Source organism: Atractosteus spatula, chromosome 15, assembly GCF_055471065.1.
Source record: "Atractosteus spatula isolate fAtrSpa1 chromosome 15, fAtrSpa1.hap1, whole genome shotgun sequence".
NCBI classification, from domain to species: domain Eukaryota; kingdom Metazoa; phylum Chordata; class Actinopteri; order Semionotiformes; family Lepisosteidae; genus Atractosteus; species Atractosteus spatula.
In genome coordinates, this window is record NC_142720.1 from 5875187 (window position 1) to 5895367 (window position 20181).

General features: G+C 42.0%; 1 protein-coding gene across 1 annotated transcript in view; it reads left to right on the top strand.

Moving 5' to 3' along the window:
- eml6 (EMAP like 6) overlaps positions 1-20181 on the top strand; it is a 115448-nt gene that overhangs the window by 76983 nt on the left and 18284 nt on the right. Inside the window, exons 21-28 of the mRNA XM_088934406.1 lie at positions 3083-3210; positions 5603-5744; positions 6158-6310; positions 7085-7216; positions 8605-8693; positions 9416-9592; positions 9961-10162; positions 11791-11917. Of these exons, the coding sequence (XP_088790532.1) occupies positions 3083-3210; positions 5603-5744; positions 6158-6310; positions 7085-7216; positions 8605-8693; positions 9416-9592; positions 9961-10162; positions 11791-11917 (1150 nt within the window). The remainder of the gene's footprint in view (positions 1-3082; positions 3211-5602; positions 5745-6157; positions 6311-7084; positions 7217-8604; positions 8694-9415; positions 9593-9960; positions 10163-11790; positions 11918-20181) is intronic.

Genomic DNA, 20181 nt, shown 5'->3' on the forward strand with positions numbered 1-20181 from the left:
ATGTGTTCAATATTGACAAGAAGAAGTACAATTGTTTGTGTGTGTTTAGTTTAAGCAGATTGTTTGTCTATTATTGTGAGTTAGTTGAAGATCAGACCACATTTTTATGAGTAATGCAGAAATCCAGGTAATTCCAAAGGGTTCACAAACTTTTTCTTGCATCTGTATATTAAATAAAATTAGCTTAGGAGAGGCAGAAGTGTTACAGGTACAAAAAGCAGTTAAGGTAAGCACATCTTCAGGGACTAATGTTTTTTTTACAAATTGCACTGAAACAAATTTATGTTTTTATATCCGGTAAACTTGATTCTTCCAAAAATCGCTAAAAACAGGTGTAAATAGCCATTGACTGGAGTATGGCTAATGTAGCACCAGAGAGAGAGTCTTTATTCTCCCCACGGGGCAATTAGTTTTAACAGCTGCAGACAATATAAAGAAAACACAAACGATACACGTGCACAAGAGAATCATCTGTTGAGCAAGGTTACCACCACAGGTATAAATACAAACTTAAACCTGTTTGTTTGTAGAATGGAAAATCTATATCTGCCGTCTGAGGAGAGTAACTGAAATTCACAACGGGTCTGAAGAGTTCTCTAGGGTGGAATATGCTTTAAGCAAGACTTGTAACTGCTAAATGTGGGATAGGGCTTAAAAATCAACGCCAGTGAGAACAGCATTGGAACAGGGCAAAAGTTAAAGCAGATTCGGGGAAAGACTGATAAAATATGATCAACAAAACATTTTAAGGTTGATATTTTGTTATCTTCCTTCAGAAACATAGATGGAGTTGCCCTTTTATGGAGATAGAATTGACATTTACCTCAAAATTGAACTTACAGTGCGGAACAGTCCCTTAATACTGTGAATAAAATATCTACCATTTCCACTGATCCTCCACTGTTGCAGGTTTGAGTGGTTGCCTGGGGACTCGTCTAGCAATCAATTGCCATGCCTTTGGTCCTAGAGACATTTAATTTAAAATAGTTTTCTTCATACCGAGTGACTAATCCATCTGCAACGGGCCCATGGCCTCACTCATCTGCTTTCAGCACACGAACAATAACCGAGTTGTCTGCAAACATAAACACATCATTACGAATCGACTCGTAAGGGATTTTATGTTGTGCATAAAGCCAGATTCGTGTATAGTCAAATTTTACTTCATAACCCTTATAAGAACCCCTACTAGCCTCTTAACGGTGATTCAAGATATTAAATATCAGTATAAAAACGGCAAATAAAATAAGCTGACTGTATAGGCTCACTAACTAGTTCTCGTAGGCATGCTTGATGAATTTTTCAGAGAAATCTTTTCAATATTATAATATTTTAATAATATTTTTCAATAGGTTTTATTTTCCGGAGCTGACCGAGTAAGTTGAAACCTGTAAGCTGCGAGGCAACTGTATGTGTCATGAGTGGTGATAACTCTTACAATCACTTGTGTACAGAACAAGGAGTAAGGGAGACAGCACACATCCAGTACAAATCTATAAATAGTGTAGCACAGCCAAACCAAGTAATCATAGACTACTAGTCTTGCTTCTTTTACATGTAAGGTTTGAAAATGAAAAATATAGCTAAATTAGAGGATCGTTAGCTTAGCAGTAGAATTCAAGAGGATAGTCGGACTAGAAATTGTTATCTTGTTAGGGCTCTTTGAACAAAGCATGCGATATGCTATATTTAGGAGGCTTGGGAAAAAAGGTCCTCATAAAATATTGATTCAGGAATAAATAGGCAGCATACAAAGTACTGCATCTCTTTGGATTATGGAATAGCGAATGGAAAACAGAGAATGCTTCAGCGCAGATGCAAGAATATAAGTTCAATTGATCTGCCTGACATTTCCCTTGGCCAGTCACACCCACAGCTCCTTGTTAAAATGACGGCTCCTGTTGCTGGAGACGTGGTCTGCCGCTCGTTACCAGCTTGTCCAGTGTTCCTCGCCTCGCTCTGTCGCCAGCTGCTGTTTTCTCCTGCGCTCACAGCTTCAGCCGCCACTCCTGATTGACTCTGATGGCAGACGTGTTTGAACAGCAGGTCCGGCCCCCAGCTCTGATAAGCGAGCTGAACAGTCACACACTCCATCTTGCTCCTTTTTAGAAAAAAATCCCACCTCCCCCCCGACAGGTGCATGTCTTTGGCTGCGCACCATTCGAAGAATAGGTCAGTGATGTTTTTGGGACAAATGAGGCATTGTTGATCAGGTAATTGGCCGGGTACAGTTGCTCTCTGATGTGTTTAACTTTCTGTTTTTGTGTATAATCACCTAACAACAGAGCACAGCATCTACGTATAAGTATCTAAGCATAAAAACAGCAAATAAAAGTAAATAAGGTACTTTAATAAATAAGGTAAAAAGTAAATTTCCTATGCTTTCCTCTTCTCACATTACTTGTTTCATGTGCTCCTATACTGCATGTAGTGCTATTTTGTGCTAGAAAATCTTTTTTTTCTCCAAAACGCTCTAGGATTCTCCCTCTGCTACTTCGGTCTGGGTTTTCAATCCATCAAGCACCAAATCTCATATTCAAATATCTGCAGTCTTGCACATTATTTATGATATGGTAGAATGTTCTCATTTGTTTTAAAGTGGAAGGCGTATTAATGTTTTATATGTGGTTTACAGCAGTGCAGGTTTCAGGAACAGGAATATCACCTGCTGTGCTGACTAACTGCAGCAGCATAAATACTGTACCTTCTGGAAAGCCTGATTGCACAAAGGTGTACAGAAGCTAATTAGTGAATACACTGGAAATGGAACATTAAAAATGAATGCCGCCTAACTTTTGAAAATGAGAAACCTTTTCCAGGAGAAACCACTTTTTAGGAATCATAGCAAATAATGACACGGAAGAGAACCAGAGAATTTTGCAGAAGGCTATTTGTAAACCTGCAAATGCAGATCCTGGGTTTTACTGCTGTAGCACATTAATGGATCAGCCTTCTTGACACATCATGCAAAGAGAGTGCTCTTCAGAGGAAACAGGCTGAGCCACGTCGGCGTGTTTATTCAAGAAAACCAATGCTAGCCCACTTGACATGACTGTGCCTGATGTCTTGTTATCCTGTACAGGCCTGCTCCTGGAAGATAATCCCTCAATCCGTGCCATTACTCTCGGACACGGTCACATCCTGGTTGGCACAAAGAATGGAGAAATACTGGAAATTGATAAAGGTGGCCCCATGACCCTGCTGGTTCAGGTAGGCAGACAGGAGCTGCTTTCCTTTGTCGGAATTCGCCCTGTTTCCTCTCCTTCTCTTTCTCAGCTGGCTTTTCAAGATGGACATGGTTGTTTGGTAACAAAATAAGAATAAACAAGAAAATAAGAAGTTTACAGAGAAGAGGAAGCCATCCGGGCTGTCAGATATGCTAGACGGGCCTAGATGTGATTCCTTGTCAAACAACTACACAATTTCTAATAGCAGTGACACAGGCTTGTTTTTCTGAAAATTATTTCTTTCTTTGCTTTCTTTCTAAAGCAGACATCTCACAGATGAGAAGGCTATTTGGATGTTTAGGAATAAGTAAAGGTTAACTCCATGCTGAAACAGGAAAAAGCTAATTTTTTCGGTTGTCTTTGCAGCCAGTATATGCTGACACAACTCCCCACTTGAAACTCTTTTGATATTTATCATATCCTTGCGTGTCTGTAATGTTACTGATCCCTCAATTGCCAGACATTTGTGTTATACCCACCCAATCTAGAATAGCCAGTTGTGCTTGTCAGCTCCCAGGAGGGTCATACTCTGGAAACTTGCAGACACCTGGCAGACCTCGGTTTCCAGCTCTGTGTCTTGAGCACCTTTCCCCAAGAAACTAACAGAACAGCACAGCCTTGGTTCACGGGAAGAGCTGAGAGGTCTCCAGGGGAAGGTGATAGGGAACCATTATATCCCGATGGAGGGAGAGAGCGGAAGTATTTCGGGACCTCTGGGAGTGGGCTCCCTTTTCAATTGCACTCAGACTGAAAGGAACAGGTTGAGCATTCGGGCTAGAATCTAAAAGAATTCTTGTGATCTTTCCTTTGAACTCAGTACTCTCTGACCCAATCGAATGTTCTGCATTCTTTCGCTGTACCCGAGGACCTTGGTGTTATCTTAGCACTGCTACTATTAGTTCTCAGTGTGTGAAGATCGTGCCGCTCCTGCTGAGAGACTCCCAGCCTCCCTGTTAGAATGCCTTCTCACGTAGTTGTTTCCATAGCGATCTGACAGACTGTTGCTCCCACTGATTGAGGTGAGAGCTGGTTGTGAAAGTGACAGGTCTGTGTGTTTTTAACAAGCGAAGCAAAGTGATTATTGCCTATTAACACCCGAAGAGTGAGTGAGACTCTTCTTAGCCCTTATCCTGGTTCTGTTTGTCAAGTCTTATTTCTGCTGAGACCACAGTGACAGAAAGAAGCTGCTCGACTTGGGTGCTGGGGTTCCCCTTGTTAATTTGAATGGTTGCTTATCTTGGGATGCATCTGCAAGAGTCATGGAGGTGCCCTTTTAGCCATGCCATCACTGTTTTATTCCTTTATTAATTTTTTTTGGTTTGTGTCCCAGTTTCAAGCTTCCATTTTTTTAATTAGTAATTTGCCACTCGATTAACTAAATCAGGAAAGACCGTCTCTGCAAATATATTTCAGGCATGGAACCAAGATAGGCATGTTTATCAGTGTAGCACAGGCTTCTCTTCCACTGAGAAACTTTTCAGAGCCTGTGAAATAGTAAAAAGAATTCTGAAAAGCATGCATAGGTGAATTTGCATCAGCTAAGAAATGAAAGAAAAACAAACACAGACAGAAGACGCTTCTGTCTTCTTCATACTACAGAGTTGCTTAACATCCTGACATGAAGACTCAAAGAGGAATGGAGAGGTCAGGGTCAGTGAAGTTGTAGGTTCTTGCTGTGATCCTGAGAAACTTAAATGAAGGCTGTCTTTATACACCATTGAATGTAGTAGTTTTGCTCTTATACAGTATGTCTAAAAAATCACATACAGCATATTAACCACATGCCACCTGCTATATATTTGTCTTTGAATATTTGGAGTAGGTTGTGTGTATAACATGCGTAGCTTCTGAGACCAGGCTTCAAGGTGGCAACACGATCTCTTAAAGTGTTTCTAGTGTTACTGGTAAAAAACCCTTCTACTTCAAATAAAGCTATGATATACTACTTGCTGATTAATCACACTGGTTACTATAGCATTAACCAATGTACAGTATTTACAAACATATTATAATAAGTGTCAATAGCCAGTGGGGTGCAAACTGAGCTTTCTGACAGAGAATGAATGTGTCTCTCAGGGGAGTCATTTTCAGTATTTCAGCTGGTGAGCTGCTCTTGGGATTTATACCAGTTGGCCTATATACTGATCAGTGCGATTAGACATTATTATTTTGCAAACAATACAATTTTCTATCGAAACACAACAAATGTGCCTATCTTTAACCATGAGAAGTAAAAGTAACTTTAGATTTGATAATAGAAAGCTGCCAATGCAAGTATAAGTATCCATACTCCATATTATCTGTAATCACAATCCTGGAGTGAAGTCTCACAGTGTTGAAGGCAGTGGCTGTGTGTGTGTGTTGTGTTTGTCCAGGGTCACATGGAAGGAGAAGTGTGGGGCCTGGCAGCTCATCCCCTGCTCCCGATATGTGCCACAGTGAGCGACGACAAGACCCTGCGCATCTGGGAGCTCTCCTCCAACCATCGCATGGTGGCAGTGCGCAAACTCAAGAAAGGTACCGATCTCTGTGGCTCTTTGCTGCTTGTCCCACGGTTTCAGTAAAGGAGGTCAGCACAACTGTGCTGAAGTTGATGAAGTCAAGGTGGTGAAGCATGATTGTTTTACAGATGAAGAATATCAGAGGCACAGCAAAACGGAGAAAACCATGGCTCAAGGTGAAGAAAATAAACCAATGTGGATTGAAATCCATGGCGTTGTTTCTCATAAATGTCTTCAGCACTGTAGGCTGAATGTTTCTTTCCATTAACACAAACTAATACAGTGTAGTTCTGATGCCTGCCTGCTTGCCTCAGACATTTACTACAGTATTATGGACTTCCTGGTCCTCGATCTTCTTCCTGTTTCTCTTCATTTCTTCTTTGTGAATTGTCCTGCTCGCTTCTTCATTTTCCTGACCCTGCCTTCCAGGTGGTAGATGCTGTGCCTTCTCCCCAGATGGGAAAGCCCTAGCAGTGGGCTTGAACGATGGCAGTTTCATTGTAGTGAACTCGGACACTCTGGAAGACATGGTGTCCTTCCACCACAGGAAGGAAAACATTTCTGATATCAGGTTTTCACAAGGTGAGCATTGTCGAGGTCTTCACTTCACCTGAGGAAGTCGCAGAAGCAACATCGGTTCCACCTCATTTTAAAAAAGGAGTGACATCATCTTTCATATCTGTGTTAAACATAGCTGAAAGAATATTAACAGCTTGGCTTGCACAAGCAATGAGAATCCTTTATAATGCATATTGCAATAATGCATTATTCTAAGATGAAGCACAATAAATCATAACCATCTTTCTGACCAATGAGTTGCTCGCAGCCAAATGAGCAGGATGGGTGAAATCTCATTTGTGACCTTTTTCAGTAAAGGTTCCTACTGTGTTGCTCGAACAAAACATTGAATTGGCTTCCTGAGTTCTTCGAGTCCAGGTATCATTGTTGGTGAATGTACTGTAGCGGACAGAGTGAAAAGACACTTTTCATCTGTCATGGTCTTGGGAGAGACCGCTTTCCCAGCGTTTCCAGTCTCCTCATGTTTGTGCGGAATGTCAGGATCTAACGTTCCCCTCTTATAGCATCTCCATTTCACCAGTCCAGGCCTAAGTGGACAAAGTGATTCAGAGTAAATGAGCTAGAAGTACAGCTTCTTTTTGTCTTCACTCCTGCCTGCATATAAATGCCATAATGTTCTTAGCCAAGTGAAGGCAGTGCCCAAGGGATGGTTAGTCGGATCAAAGTGCCACACTGGTGGCAGGAGCTCTCTGTGCTTGACCGAAGATTATTTTTAATGAGACTTCTGTTTTGTTTGTTTTTTGTTGGCCTCACTAGTGGCGTCCCCTTTTTCCCTAGATGCTGGAAAATACCTAGCAGTGGCTTCTCACGATAATTTTGTGGACATTTACAACGTGCTGACCAGCAAAAGAGTCGGCATCTGCAAAGGCGCTTCAAGCTACATCACGCACATAGACTGGGATACCCGAGGTAAGACCCCTGAGTGCTGGGTGAGCTCTAAGATCCAGACGTTGCGGGTTCAAGCCAGGGCCGTGTCACTAGCTGACTGTGACTGGGGTTCCCAGAGCAGAGGCACGCGGTCGGCTGACGTTAGGGTTGCCGGATGAGTCGAGTGGGATCCTGTGCAGAGCAGGGGGCCGTATCCAAAGCCGTAAATCAAAAGCCAAAGGGAAAGCACAAGAGTTTGAACCGTGGCTTTGGAAACACTATCCAAAGCCACGGTTCAGTAAATCCAGGAGTCCGAAAGCCAGTAAATGTGAGACCAAAACAGCAAGCCAGAAATGTAATCCAGAAAACGAGGTCAAAGAGAAAACAAGCCGCAAACCCGGAGTAACAAGACAAACGATGAAGTACCGAGAATCCGAGTACCAGGAGCGAGCTTCCAAAATACTGAGCCGAGAGTGAATGACTAGAGCATCCTAAACTAGAGAAGAGCTGAGGGCGTGTTGATTAAACGGGACAGGTGAGTGGTCAGGTATACCTGAAAGGTCTATGCCTTCTGAAAGGGGCCATACAGGAAACCGGGGGTGTAACAGCTGAGAGCTGCTGAGGACAGGGTGGGAATTAGCCAGGCTTTCTCGGCTCACAGAAACGCAACAAACCCCAAAGCCTCCCAGGTGCTCGAAACTTCTCAGTGCTGTCAGTGAGTGACATGCCTTGCCTCCAGTCGGTACTGTGGTGCCAGTGATGTGTTAAAAGATGGTTAGGTACACAGTGCGTATGTCAGAGGAGTCTTTCTAGACTACCGCATTAATCCCCATTGTAGCTGTGAGCCAACAATGAAAAACGGCCATTCCAGACTGGGTGGGTATAAACAGTAATAGAAACTGCATTTCTAAAATAAAAAACAAGAAATATGGGGCTCTTGTATCTAATGGCATAGTTCCACATCAGATGTTGTAAGAAGGAATGCACAAAAGAAGGGGAGTGACTAGGGTGTGGCTTTAGCTGCTGGATGGGTGTCATAACAGTGAAGTCATTTCCTGCAGAGCTGTTTCCCTGTCGTTTCTTCACAGGTGAAGGCAACTGAGTCCAAGATCTGAATTTGACCGCCAGTTGTTTGATGTTGTTATATATGCATCCTCCCTGATGTCACCGCAATTTCTTATCATTCTCGAAGTTCGGGGTTTGCGTTATAAGCAGAGGCAGCGCATTTGTCCTCCTTCCCTGCGGGACAGCAGCAGGCTTGTGTTGTTTCAGACTGTTGTATACAAGAAGATAAATAATGGGAACTGTCAAGACAAATGCATTTTATGATATTGATTCACGAGGTGCACCGGACAGTGGATTGCTTTTTATTTTAGAATTCATTCTTCTTTGCTCTGATGCACATAATTACCTTATTTTATCCAATGCAGGTAAATTATTACAAGTTAATTCCGGTGCCAAAGAGCAATTATTCTTTGAAGCCCCCAGAGGGAAAAGGCAAACAATCCGGCTATCTGAGGTAGGAAAGAACAAAACTTTACAATCTCTTTTCTTCAACCCTTTAAAGGGTAAAAAATCTGTGCTATTGCATGAGTCTTTCTCATTGTGTTTCTTCTTTACTTTTATTAACTGATTTGTCTTGCATACATTACCTGTAATATGCACGCCAATCACCAATCAAGTCCTTCTGCTCTCCTTTCTCACAGTTGGGTGCTGTAATTAAAAATCAGGCATCTGTATCATGAAGCAGTCACAGGGCTGCAGCTTTAGCTGTGGGTCATCTCTAACTGTCCTTCAGAATCTCATCAACTTCTGCAGCTTGGTCATGTACAGGGGACTGTAAAATGAAAAGTCATAAATCAAGCGTTTTTTTTTTTAAATATTTGTATGTAATATGAGAGGACTCAGTCATGTATTCCAAAAAACAGTAGACAATTTCTGCATCACCCTTTTGAAACTAAAAATCTCTACGCAAAATTTTACTTAATTGTATTTGGATTATTTTTCATTGTAGATTTGAACTGTGAATGGTGGTAAATAGCTTCTGAATGTCACCTTCATAGTGAGTCCAGAAATGTGCAACGTCAGATTCAGTTAAATGGGTTGTATTCTCACTTTACATAACAGCCATGGGTATGAGAGCCCGTGAAGAGACCTAGTGACTTAGAGACTCTCTTGCTAAGGCCTCTTACATTCCTGGGTGCTCTCTGGCCTCACCTGGTCTGTACAATCCTGCCCTAGATTGAGAAGATTGAGTGGGCCACTTGGACATGTGTGCTGGGCCCCACCTGTGAGGGCATCTGGCCCACCCACAGTGACATCACAGACATCAACGCCGCCTCTCTGACCAAAGACAGGAAGCTGCTGGCCACCGGGGATGACTTTGGCTTCGTAAAGCTCTTTACCTACCCTGCCAAGGTGACAGAGCACACTGATCAGCACTGCAGCGTCTGCAGTTAGTAGGGACTCAGTTCCCAGTACAATCCTCTGGCTACAACCTTTTGCAACACTGAGTCTCAGTGGAGTGTGTCAGTTAAACCTGAATGAGCGTGTGTTGATTCATTATTAGCAGTGCATGCTTCTTTTCAGATTGTATTACCTACTTTTAGATATAGATTAAAGCTTATCTATATACCCCTTATTTGCATAAAGCTCACAGAAATACCAGGTAGTATGTTTAATATACAGTAGTGCACCACCACAAAGAATCAACCAAGTAAAGAATTCAATCTGTTGTCAGTCTTGATTTAGGATAGATTGCTTGTACATCACTGTTTTCTCTGCAGGGACAGTATGCCAAGTTTAAGAAGTATGTGGGCCACAGTGCCCATGTGACTAACGTGCGGTGGTCCCAGGACGACTCCACACTGCTCACGGTAGGGGGTGCCGACACTGCGCTCATGATCTGGGCCCGAGAGCCTTCTGGCAACAAGGAGAGCAAGCACGTGGACAGCGAGGAGTCCGACACGGACACCGAGGAGGACGGGGGTAAACACCGAAACCTGCGTTCAGTAAACAAGCATTGTCATGTGTGAAGGTGCATCTCAATTACACTTTGCAAAACCTATCCCAAGGTAAGGTGATAGTTTTAAAGGCGGCGGTTTCTGAGTCTTGGTTCAGTACTTGTTAAGTGAAGCCTAGGGTGTTGCAGTACCAGCATCCCGCCACCAGAGGGCAACCAAACCGATAGCACATACTGTACCTCATCCACTCTGGGGAGGCGTCGGTTAATCAGACCTCGTTAACTCCTCACCCGCCTCCCCTCCAGCCTACTTAAACCCTCCTCTCTGTCTCTTCCTTGCTCAGTATTGGGTTTACACCTTGGGAGCCACACATCCTGTTTGCCATTTTTTGGCTCAAGGACTTTTGCCTGGACTTTGAACCCTGATTTCTGGATTCTCCCTCAGATGCTTTTTGTTCCAAGACCTTTTGGCTTTTGACTCGTTGCTTGTTTGGACAATGACCTTGGTTCTCCCTGTATACTCTGCTTGCAGCTCTTCCAGTTCCTTGTATCCACATGGGGTCTATCCCCTTACTTTCAGCTGCTCTCAGCGTAACATAGGGCTTGTTAGCAGGTGCTACTGTCACTGTAAGCTATGGCGTATTGTGGAACACAAGCAGCTGGCACCCTGGGAATATGGAGATTACTGAAAGATGCCATTAGATGTCCTACAGTAAGTAGACTTTGCAGGACCACCTATGGACAGAGACTATATTGAGACCTCTCATGCATTTGTTCCTGTAGATATATAAAAACTATTCCTTATGACTTCACTAGGAATAATGACACCCAAGAATAGGGAGCATTTAGTGAAAATTTGGCTTAACCTGCTTGGCTGAGGGCCGACCTCCTGGCCAGGGGGTGAGGAGGCTGGGACCCCCTGCAGAGTGAAGGGTGACCCAGGGGCAGCTACAGAGGTGGAGATGGGCTGGAGGTACAGTATGTGAGGGAGAGAAGGGGGTCACGTATAATATTTATTGTGTTTTAGGAGAGGAAATTAGTCAGGAGTGATAGCTAGTTACTGAAAGCCAAGCCTGCTTGAGCTTGGTTGCTGTCATCATTCCTGAATGTCCTGAAACTCCATTAAAATTATTTGTATTTGAGTTATTTTTCATACAAGGGGTTCAGCTGTTCTTGAACAACTTATAAAGCAGAGTCACTTAGGAGCAGAACTCCACGGGTCTATATTTTATCTGAAGGATATAGCACGAATAACTGTCACAGACAAGAGCTGGAGCTGGAATAGAGAGATCTTGTCCCTGTTTCCAGTCTAGTTCTCTGAAGACTGGACCTCTTAGCCAACTTATGTCACCGTGGGCCACAGAAAAAGTCTGCAGCACATGGCTGTGATTGATTTGAAGACTGCTTTACTTCTGAAACAGCACTGTATGTGCTTTCCTAATGACTTTATCATTGTGGCTGCAGATTCTCTTAAGTGCCATTCTGCTGGGGCTGCGTGAAACGTAGCCATTAGCAGAGCTTTCTAATGAAGGCTTTTGACATTAAGAGCAGTTTGCCTTTGTGAAATATGAGTTTTGGCACAGCCGAGACAAAACAAAAATAGAGCTTTTCCGATGCACTGCTGGAGGGTGTTAATCGTGTCCATGTCTTGCAGGGTATGACAGCGATGTTGCCCGGGAGAAATCTGTCGACTACACCACTAAGATCTATGCAGTTAGTATCCGGGAGATGGCTGGCACCAAGCCTCACCAGCAGCAGAAAGAAATGTCCGCAGAAGAAAGGTACATTCCTCATGCTTCTGTAATCCATTCCAGCTTCTCCAGAGACTCTTCTTCCTTTCTGGTCCCACTCAGAATGGCAAGTGTCCTCCTGCCTGCCCATTCTTGACATGCATTTGTGTTGTTAGATCCATGAATACCATGGTCTGAAAATGGCTCCTGACATTTTTTTTTGCAACACATTCTTGCGTCACTTCACAAAGCCATAATGTGAAGGAATCGCCTGTGAAGGCAGGAGCAGTTCATTCAGTCGATTTGGCCACTGTAGCTTAAACGTCTGTCAACTTAAAATGTTTGACTGGAAATTCGCATCAGTGCATAGTCAATTTTGACTTTATGCTGCCATCTAGTGGTAGTAAATTGTTTCTTTTTTAAGAAAGAAGAGGATTTAAAGAAAACTAAAACTGTTGGAAGCTATTTTAATGATTTCTTCAGAAGCAGTTATTTACATCTTATTCCTTACATTACATCTTGTTGTATTACTGGAAAAGAATGGGGAAAAAGCCTTCAGGCCCAAGTAAAACTTCCCTGGTAGGAACCTGCAGTGTACAACAGCTGTCTGGAATACAGTAGCTCCTGCATGATTCGGAAACTGATAGAGGGGAAATGCAGTGCGTGGTGTAACACGCACAGCTGAGAGTCCAGAGCACAGCCTGACCACTGTGCTGAGACTTAGCTTTTCTGTCTTCCAGTTAGTTGTTTTGTTCTAGCAGGGGTAGGGGGGGTTATAATTCTGCCAGTTTAACTCTCCAATATGGAGGCCCCTGTTTCTAGCCCACTGGATTCCCCTGTGTCCATGCATGCCAGTTGGTAAGAACAAAATGAGAAACCACAGCCAAACGTGTGCTCTGTGTCTTGTGCTGCGATGCAGTTCAATCCCTTCTGCTCATCTGATGCAGATCGAGCAGATCTTTCTCTGAGCCCTCTTCCAATGCCTTCCTCTGGTACAGCCCCCCAGCGCTCCAGCAGTTTCTGGCATAGAACAGCAAGCCTGTCATTCCCAAATTCATGCCACTCCTTGCAACTCCTTGCCACATATGGTAAATGGGTAAATCCTGGAAAATCCTGGGTTTAAGATCATATGGCCAGGGGCTCAGCCTGCACATCAGGCAAGAAAGCTTCACAGGGAAATCCATGCACAGGTCCCTTTCTTGTCGGTAGTATACATTTTTGGCTTAAACAACTAACTGTCCTGCAGAAAATACTAGATTGTTTCTGCAATGATCATTACAGAATACATCATGCTAGTTTCTGTTGTATAGTTGTTCTTCAGTTCCTTAAATGTGTAGTTAAGGTATTGATTTTAGTCAAAGTGTAATTAAAGCAAACTATTAAACAGCAGCTTCTACATACCAGCCTCATGAATGAGCAGCGACCACAGTTCAATTTGATAAGTGTTGAAAAGGGTGGTTTACAAATGCTGATAGACACTGTATATGATTGACTTGTTGGCAGGGGCTTAGTGTGTTCAGCATGTTTTAAACAGGAAGGTTGTTGTGAAAATATTGGAGTTTGTAGTTCACTGCTGTCTAGTGATTGAGCAGACCAAATCTTCAGCAATTTTTCAAAAAAGCAGTTTTCAAGCCAAATTTGTAAAGTAGAAATAGCTGGTTTGCAATGACAGTGTGTATAGAGAACTTTAAATTTATCCTATAAACCAGTGATTTATTTGATTTTCACTGAAAACAAAATCCCGCTAGAGGTCGCTTGGTACTGTATGTTAAGAATTTCCAGTTCGTTCCATGATCCATCACTACTAAACTCGTGGCCCATCTGACTTGCTAAAAGAGCTTCTTAGGAGCTTTAGTATATCGAAGTCACTCAGGTCAGCCAGTGCAGGAAGGGTTCACCAGTGCCAACACATCCGTTCCCTAGTGGATGCAGAAAGACAAAATGTGCTTAAATATTGACACTCTAGTGGCAATTGTGCTCATGCAACGTCATTGCAAGGAACCTTTTGCAGTAACTGTCATTGATTGCGTCCGTGTTCCTTTAGGTTTTCCTCATTGGCATGAAATCTTCATGTAGTGTGTAGGTACGGTATTTTTATGGGTGAAATGTCCTGACCAGTGTGGAAATTGTTTAGGTTTTCCTTGCTGCTCCTCTGCATCATGGTGCCACGTGTGACACAGATTCCTTCTATCCAAAGGCTTTGTTTGCTGCACTAAGTCTCATGCACTATACTTTTGTTTTTTGCTGCTTAGTCATGTGATCCACTCCAGTGCTCTATTCCCTGGCATGCCACTTGCATGTGTGATGGACAAGATTGAGAAAGAACACTTCTAGAAATCGTCTTTGGATTCTCATGCTGTCTTTGCATTTTCATACCATGATGAGACTTTGGATTCATTTTCAGAAAGTGTCATGGATACATTGTTGCGTTTTCTGTTTGCCTAAAAGTGGACAGAATTCGAAACATTACTTCCTCTGTAAACCTGTTAGTTTAACGAGTAGTTTTCATCAACTAACGAGTAATTTTCATCATTGTCCTTACCCCCTTGTCTTTTTTCTTGATGATGTATCTCACTGTTATTGATAGAAATCTTATGATTGTACGGGTGTTGCTGTGTTATGTTTGGTCATGCACCTCTCATGCTCTTCCACCAGAAGTCATTTATGAAACAAAGCAAGTCTCTCTAGTGTGAATGAAAACGTCATAGGCGTCATACTCTGCTTAACAGCTTACCTCTAGACGGATACTATGCCCTACAGAAGTGTTGGGAAAGAGAAGTCTAAACCATGATTTTCACTGTGAGCCCTTACTTCTTTGGGAGGTGGGTAGAGCTGGTGTGCCAGACATACATGGGGAGAATATGCAGTCCCCACACAGGCAGGATCCCTTGGCTTGAACTGATCACAGTACCCTAGAGCTGTGAGGCTAAAACTTCACACCACTAGGGCAAAATGTAAAAGGTCATTATTATAACGTTATGATGGATTAAAACTGGAAGCAAGGGCTGTGCACCAAAGTGCAGGTTTACTATGTAACACCTGCCGTGTTTTCACCAGTGTCGGTGCCTCACCAGCCAGACCAGAGTGAGGTGAAGAGGGGATTGCACTGCAGTTTCTTTGGTGTTCATTGTGTTGGGACCAGGTGACCAGGTTGAAGACCAGTGTCAATGTCAAACATTCAGTAGTGCTCAGACTGAGCTGTTAACAAGCCTCTTGTGAGCCCTTCTTTCCATTTCCCTCTTGTTGTGTCTCAAAATCTGATTCTCTTCCTTTCCATCACTCCTTTTCTGCTTCCTTTGCGCTTTCCTGGTACCTGGTCTTACGCGGGATTCTTAAAGTAGTTTTGCACTATCCCACCCTTTCTTCTACCCATTCATTTTGCTGACCTCAAAAATGGGCAAGATGCATCATGCTCACCCAGAAAACATTTGTCTAAGAGGATATTGGCCAGTATTTACTGTAGCTCTACATAACAACCACCCAATTCCTTACGTAACCAAATATTAATTTGTCCTCACCAGTTGCATATATGGCTTTATACAGTATGAAAGTAACAGAGGAATGTACTTTTCTCATCTGTGAAAGCAGCACATGGGGCATTGCAGTGGGGCAGATCGCTCGGGGATTGATTACATCACCCTGTATCCTGCAGTACACTTCACCACCATGTCCCTGGTGTGGAAACAGTTTCTCTCACCTTCATTTTGTCCAAGCCAGCCATCCCTGACACCCCCCACACAATACGCTTTGCTACTCTGTCTTTTAAGAAACTCTTAATATCTGTATTGTGTTTTAACTTGCTTTCCTTTGGAGGCAGGGAATTGTCAAGTAAGTACCATCAAATGCACCACTAGTGCTGAGTTTACTCCCTGTATTACTGTGATTCGGCTTTGCCTTGTATTTCTGTCAGCCCCAAATGCACATATTATGTGTTACTTCTGATTTTGTTCCCTTGTGTAGCCAATGTTCATACTGAAGGGTTTGTTAAATACTCTTATGATAGAAACTACAATATCTTGCAGCAAAATAAGACTATTTAACTTACCCGTGAGTAACTTATAATTATAATTAACTGCTTACTGTAGTAATTTTAGTTTTTTGTTAGGTGTTGTTAAATAATAATGGCCATGGGAGTTTCTCTATAACATTGTTTAGTTTCAAGGCTACATTTGGACAGGGCATGGAGCAAGACTTCTTGTAAACTTAGTATGATATCCTAATATTGCACAGATCACAGACTGTCATATTTCTAATAGTAATGATACTTGTTAACTTCCCTGTTAATGTTATGCAAGATTATTCTTTTTTATAATTACAGTGTAGTTCATACATCAGTTGAAAGGTGACAGGCAAATAGAAATTAGAAAACTACTGTATGTCTTGCCATGAAAATAATTTTGTAAGTATTCCACAGCTGTCCCTAACCATAGTCCCAGTAATGGTTTGTCTCGCTTGTTATGGAACAGAAAAAACTTGACTACTGTATGGGTTCGGAAGTAAGAAGTGATGAGCAATTCTGTCATATTTAAGATAATTTCAAGTGTTTTTGTACACCATATTGTTTCATTTCTAACAACAAATTATCAATAATTCATAATCATATCTGAAACAATTTCTATTCTAAATTGTTCAAATTAAATACGTTTAACCTTTGGGTTCATAACATTCCAGCTGAAACTGCTTTAAAGAAGGGACACAAAGTTACATAAAGAACCAACTGACCTGTTCTTTTGGGTCATTGGGTAGATCAGGGTTGTGTGCGCCAAACCTACAGAATTAGGCATGCCATTTAAAACCTGAAAAGAGTTCTTCTTGCATTTGTAGACCTGCTGCTGAACTGTGCTTTCTGGTGAACAACAAATGTGGTTTAGATCAGAAATGTCTCACTGTAACTCAAGTTCATTTGTATTGTACAGCTAGAGAACAGCACTCACCAAAACTGCATGCACACGTGCGTGTACGCTCACTGGGGAGACCATGTGTACCCCAGTGAGAAGACTGAATAGCCTGCACGTTTTCCTTTTAACCAGGCTCGAAAATATACCGAACCTTTAAACGGAATAATTAGTGTCATCTGCATTTTTCTTTTTACCTGATGCACGTCTGGTGCTGCATGTTCGGTGTGATTCGGCATTTCCTTTCTGCTCTGGCTAAATGTGGGGCATGAAGAAAAGCTTTGGTTATCAGGTATTTTGAAATCATTCTGACTAAATTTCCATTAACTGTCAAAACTCAGATTGCAATGTTATGTGAAAGAAGGCTTCACTGTGGGAAGTGAAGTTGGATTTAACACTTGCCAATAAAAATCTCAAACTAACTCTGCAGGATAGGATTTAGATGATTAATTCAGCCAACACTGAATTACAGCCCCCTCTGGCTCTTAGCAGCACCAGCTCTCCACAGAGCTGATGGGGTGGTGGAGGAAGAGAAGAATTAGCCATTTAATCTGGAGATTTTTTTTTATTAATTGGCCAAAGTAAAAAAGCCTGAGGTACTCTGAACCAAGTTTTTACATTTCAACCCAAAGCCTGACCTGCTTGAGCAATGTGTCACGTTCGAATCGGAAGAAAGACTGCCGTCATGTTGCATTAGAAAGGAAGTATTGTGCAATACCAGTCAGCTTCCCAGCATCATCCCCTGAGCTGATAGCAGTGTAAGCAGAATCTAAACCAATGTGTTGACCTAGTGCACTTATGAAATACGAAGTGCAACAAGTAGGAAGGAAAAATGCAGATGTCGTGAAATCACATGCTGACTGTTGACTTGAGCTGGCCGTGAGTGAGCTCAGAGCACTGTCCTCTGTTTCCCTGTGAGTGCTGCTGTGTGCCCTTCTGAAGAATGAGTAGGGGTTAGGGGTCAGTTCTGGGGATCGAGGGCAGTTTGAGCTCCTCGTGTATCTCAGTTCTCATGCATTGAATATTTTCTGATGGTAGTGAACAGGTGTTCCTTGACAGCTTGACCTCTGACCTTTAATCTTCTGAAGACCTAAGTACTGTATTTTGATTAAAATCAACTTCTCAGCTACAAGTACAATCCTTTTTTGATTCTTCTGTGCCTAGAATCTGGATCAAACTCTATTTTTTCTCACTGCTGTAAAAATAACGCCAAATAAAAAAAAAACATGTGGTCATGGTTTCTTGGCCTCTTCCATACCCGAAGTAGTTTTCAGACAAGGTCTCTGTTTAGAAATACATTTGTGTCGGCAGTAACTATTGCATCTTCGCCACACAGACTATCTCTCCCCCATTGCTGGGACTGGGTCACACGTCTCTTCATTTGTATATTTCTGAACCTGAGTTTAATCTGCTAAGCAAAGAGAGAGGCTTAATAGCTAGAAGATGCCATAAATAGTTGGTGTAAGATTGTCTTTTTAAAATGCATGTGTTTTGTAGTTCTTTTTTCTGTCACTTATCCAGCTGTTAGTACGCTCAATCTGTAGACAGTCATGCTACAGCGTCAGGTTCTCCTACTCGTTGGTGGCTGTGAAAAAGCCGACCATGTTTCAGAAACTGTTTCCCATACCGCTGCGTTTAGTACATTTTCCAACAAACACCCATGGCTAATATTAAACATAACGGGGTTGCCTGAACAAGTCTGAAAAGGAGTCAGCCTTTCCACGCTAACACTAGAACGGCAGTCTGTAGTGTGCTGTGTGCTGTGTGCTGCAGTGAGTCTCCACAATCGGAGTCTGCGGCTGTGCAGTGATGAGGTTTCCTGCAGCCTTGTTAATGGTCACAATGCAGAAAAAAAACATTGATGTGAAAGTAATTTAATTGGGGGGGGATTTAATAGCAAAATCCAGAACTAAAAACTAATAATAAAAAACATTTTCACCTACTTGTTCTATTTTTTTTTCTCTGAATAGCCCAAACCACACATTTTGATTTGACCATTAAGTACCACAGCTTTAGAACTAATGTCTGCTGTTTATATAGGGTATTCGCAATAAGCTCTGCTGGAGAATGGCCTTCATGCTGCAGACTGTAGGGAGTGCTGGCTTTAGTGGATTTGTAGCGCCATTTCCCACAGAAGCACTGATGCGCTTCTCTCTCCCTGTTCCTCAGGAGCTTTAGTGCACAGTTTGCCCAGGGACACCAGGGTATGAGCTTTCTAAATTTGTAGACTGGTGCACTCTTTCATTGTTAAAAGAACTTCTTTTCTGGCATGCTTGAGAAGCATGGTTTGTGCCACACAGGAATGACAATTCAGCTTTCCCGATTGCTTTAGCATGATTTTTTTTATTTTTTTATTTTTAAATAAAAAGCTGAGAAGAAAAGGGTTCTGAATTGTTGACCTGAATCTATTAAAGTTCTCACTTGACTTTATTTGCTGCCTACAAGGGGATCCAGGTAAACGTTACAGTTTTTTTTTGCAGTCAGACTGTAATGTGTCTAACTATGTACAGTATGTGCTTGATGGTAGTGATGTTTTTTGTTTTTGCATCAAATCTTATGCAACTGACATGAAGGAGGTGTACAGGATCTACTTTTTTCTGTTGATTATGTTCTTTGCGATATACAGTACGCCAGATATTTCTAGCAAAACACTCAACACTGGCAAGATGAGGAAGAAAGTATTTCAGTGCTGCAGAAGCCTCAGTAGGCCAAGACAATTTCTTTCCCTCATCACACATAACCTCCATCAGCTTTCAAAAGACTTAGCAGCTATTCCCACTGCCTGGTTAGCATGAAAGACAGCCGTATAAGAATCAAGAGCTGACTCATGAATAATACACATTCATGTATGAAGTAAGTTTTAGATTAATCAACAGGGAAAGGTAGAAGTTTTACACACCTCCTTCAAGGCTGCAAACCACAGCTGGTAAAGTACTATCTGAAAACTTTTTTTTATTTATTTCATAAGGGAGATAAAAATTGATTTGATAACATGCTTATACTTTGCAAATTTGTAACAGAGCCAAAACAATCTTTTCACATTGCATCGATGCTAGTGATTTACCAGCTCTCTGGAACTCTAGCTGTGCAGTCAGTCATAGTGGTTGCTGTTATACTCTGCACCCTCGTCAAACAGTGATATAACAAATGCTTGTTCATCACCATTGTATTGCTTTGTTTTCTCATGTGAAGTTTACATGATACCTCCTATTGTGTATACGTTATTGTAAATTGTACTGTTGCATATTCCTTCTAATCAGCTTGCCTCAAGGGTTGTGTAATAATAAACCAAGAAAAACCCATTTTAATGCCTGTACTGTACCACTGTATTAAACATAGGTCTTTTTTCCACCAAGAAATGCGTAACTATAGGATTTACAGACTGATTTTTGATCACCCTTAATCCAAGTTTCAATCTCT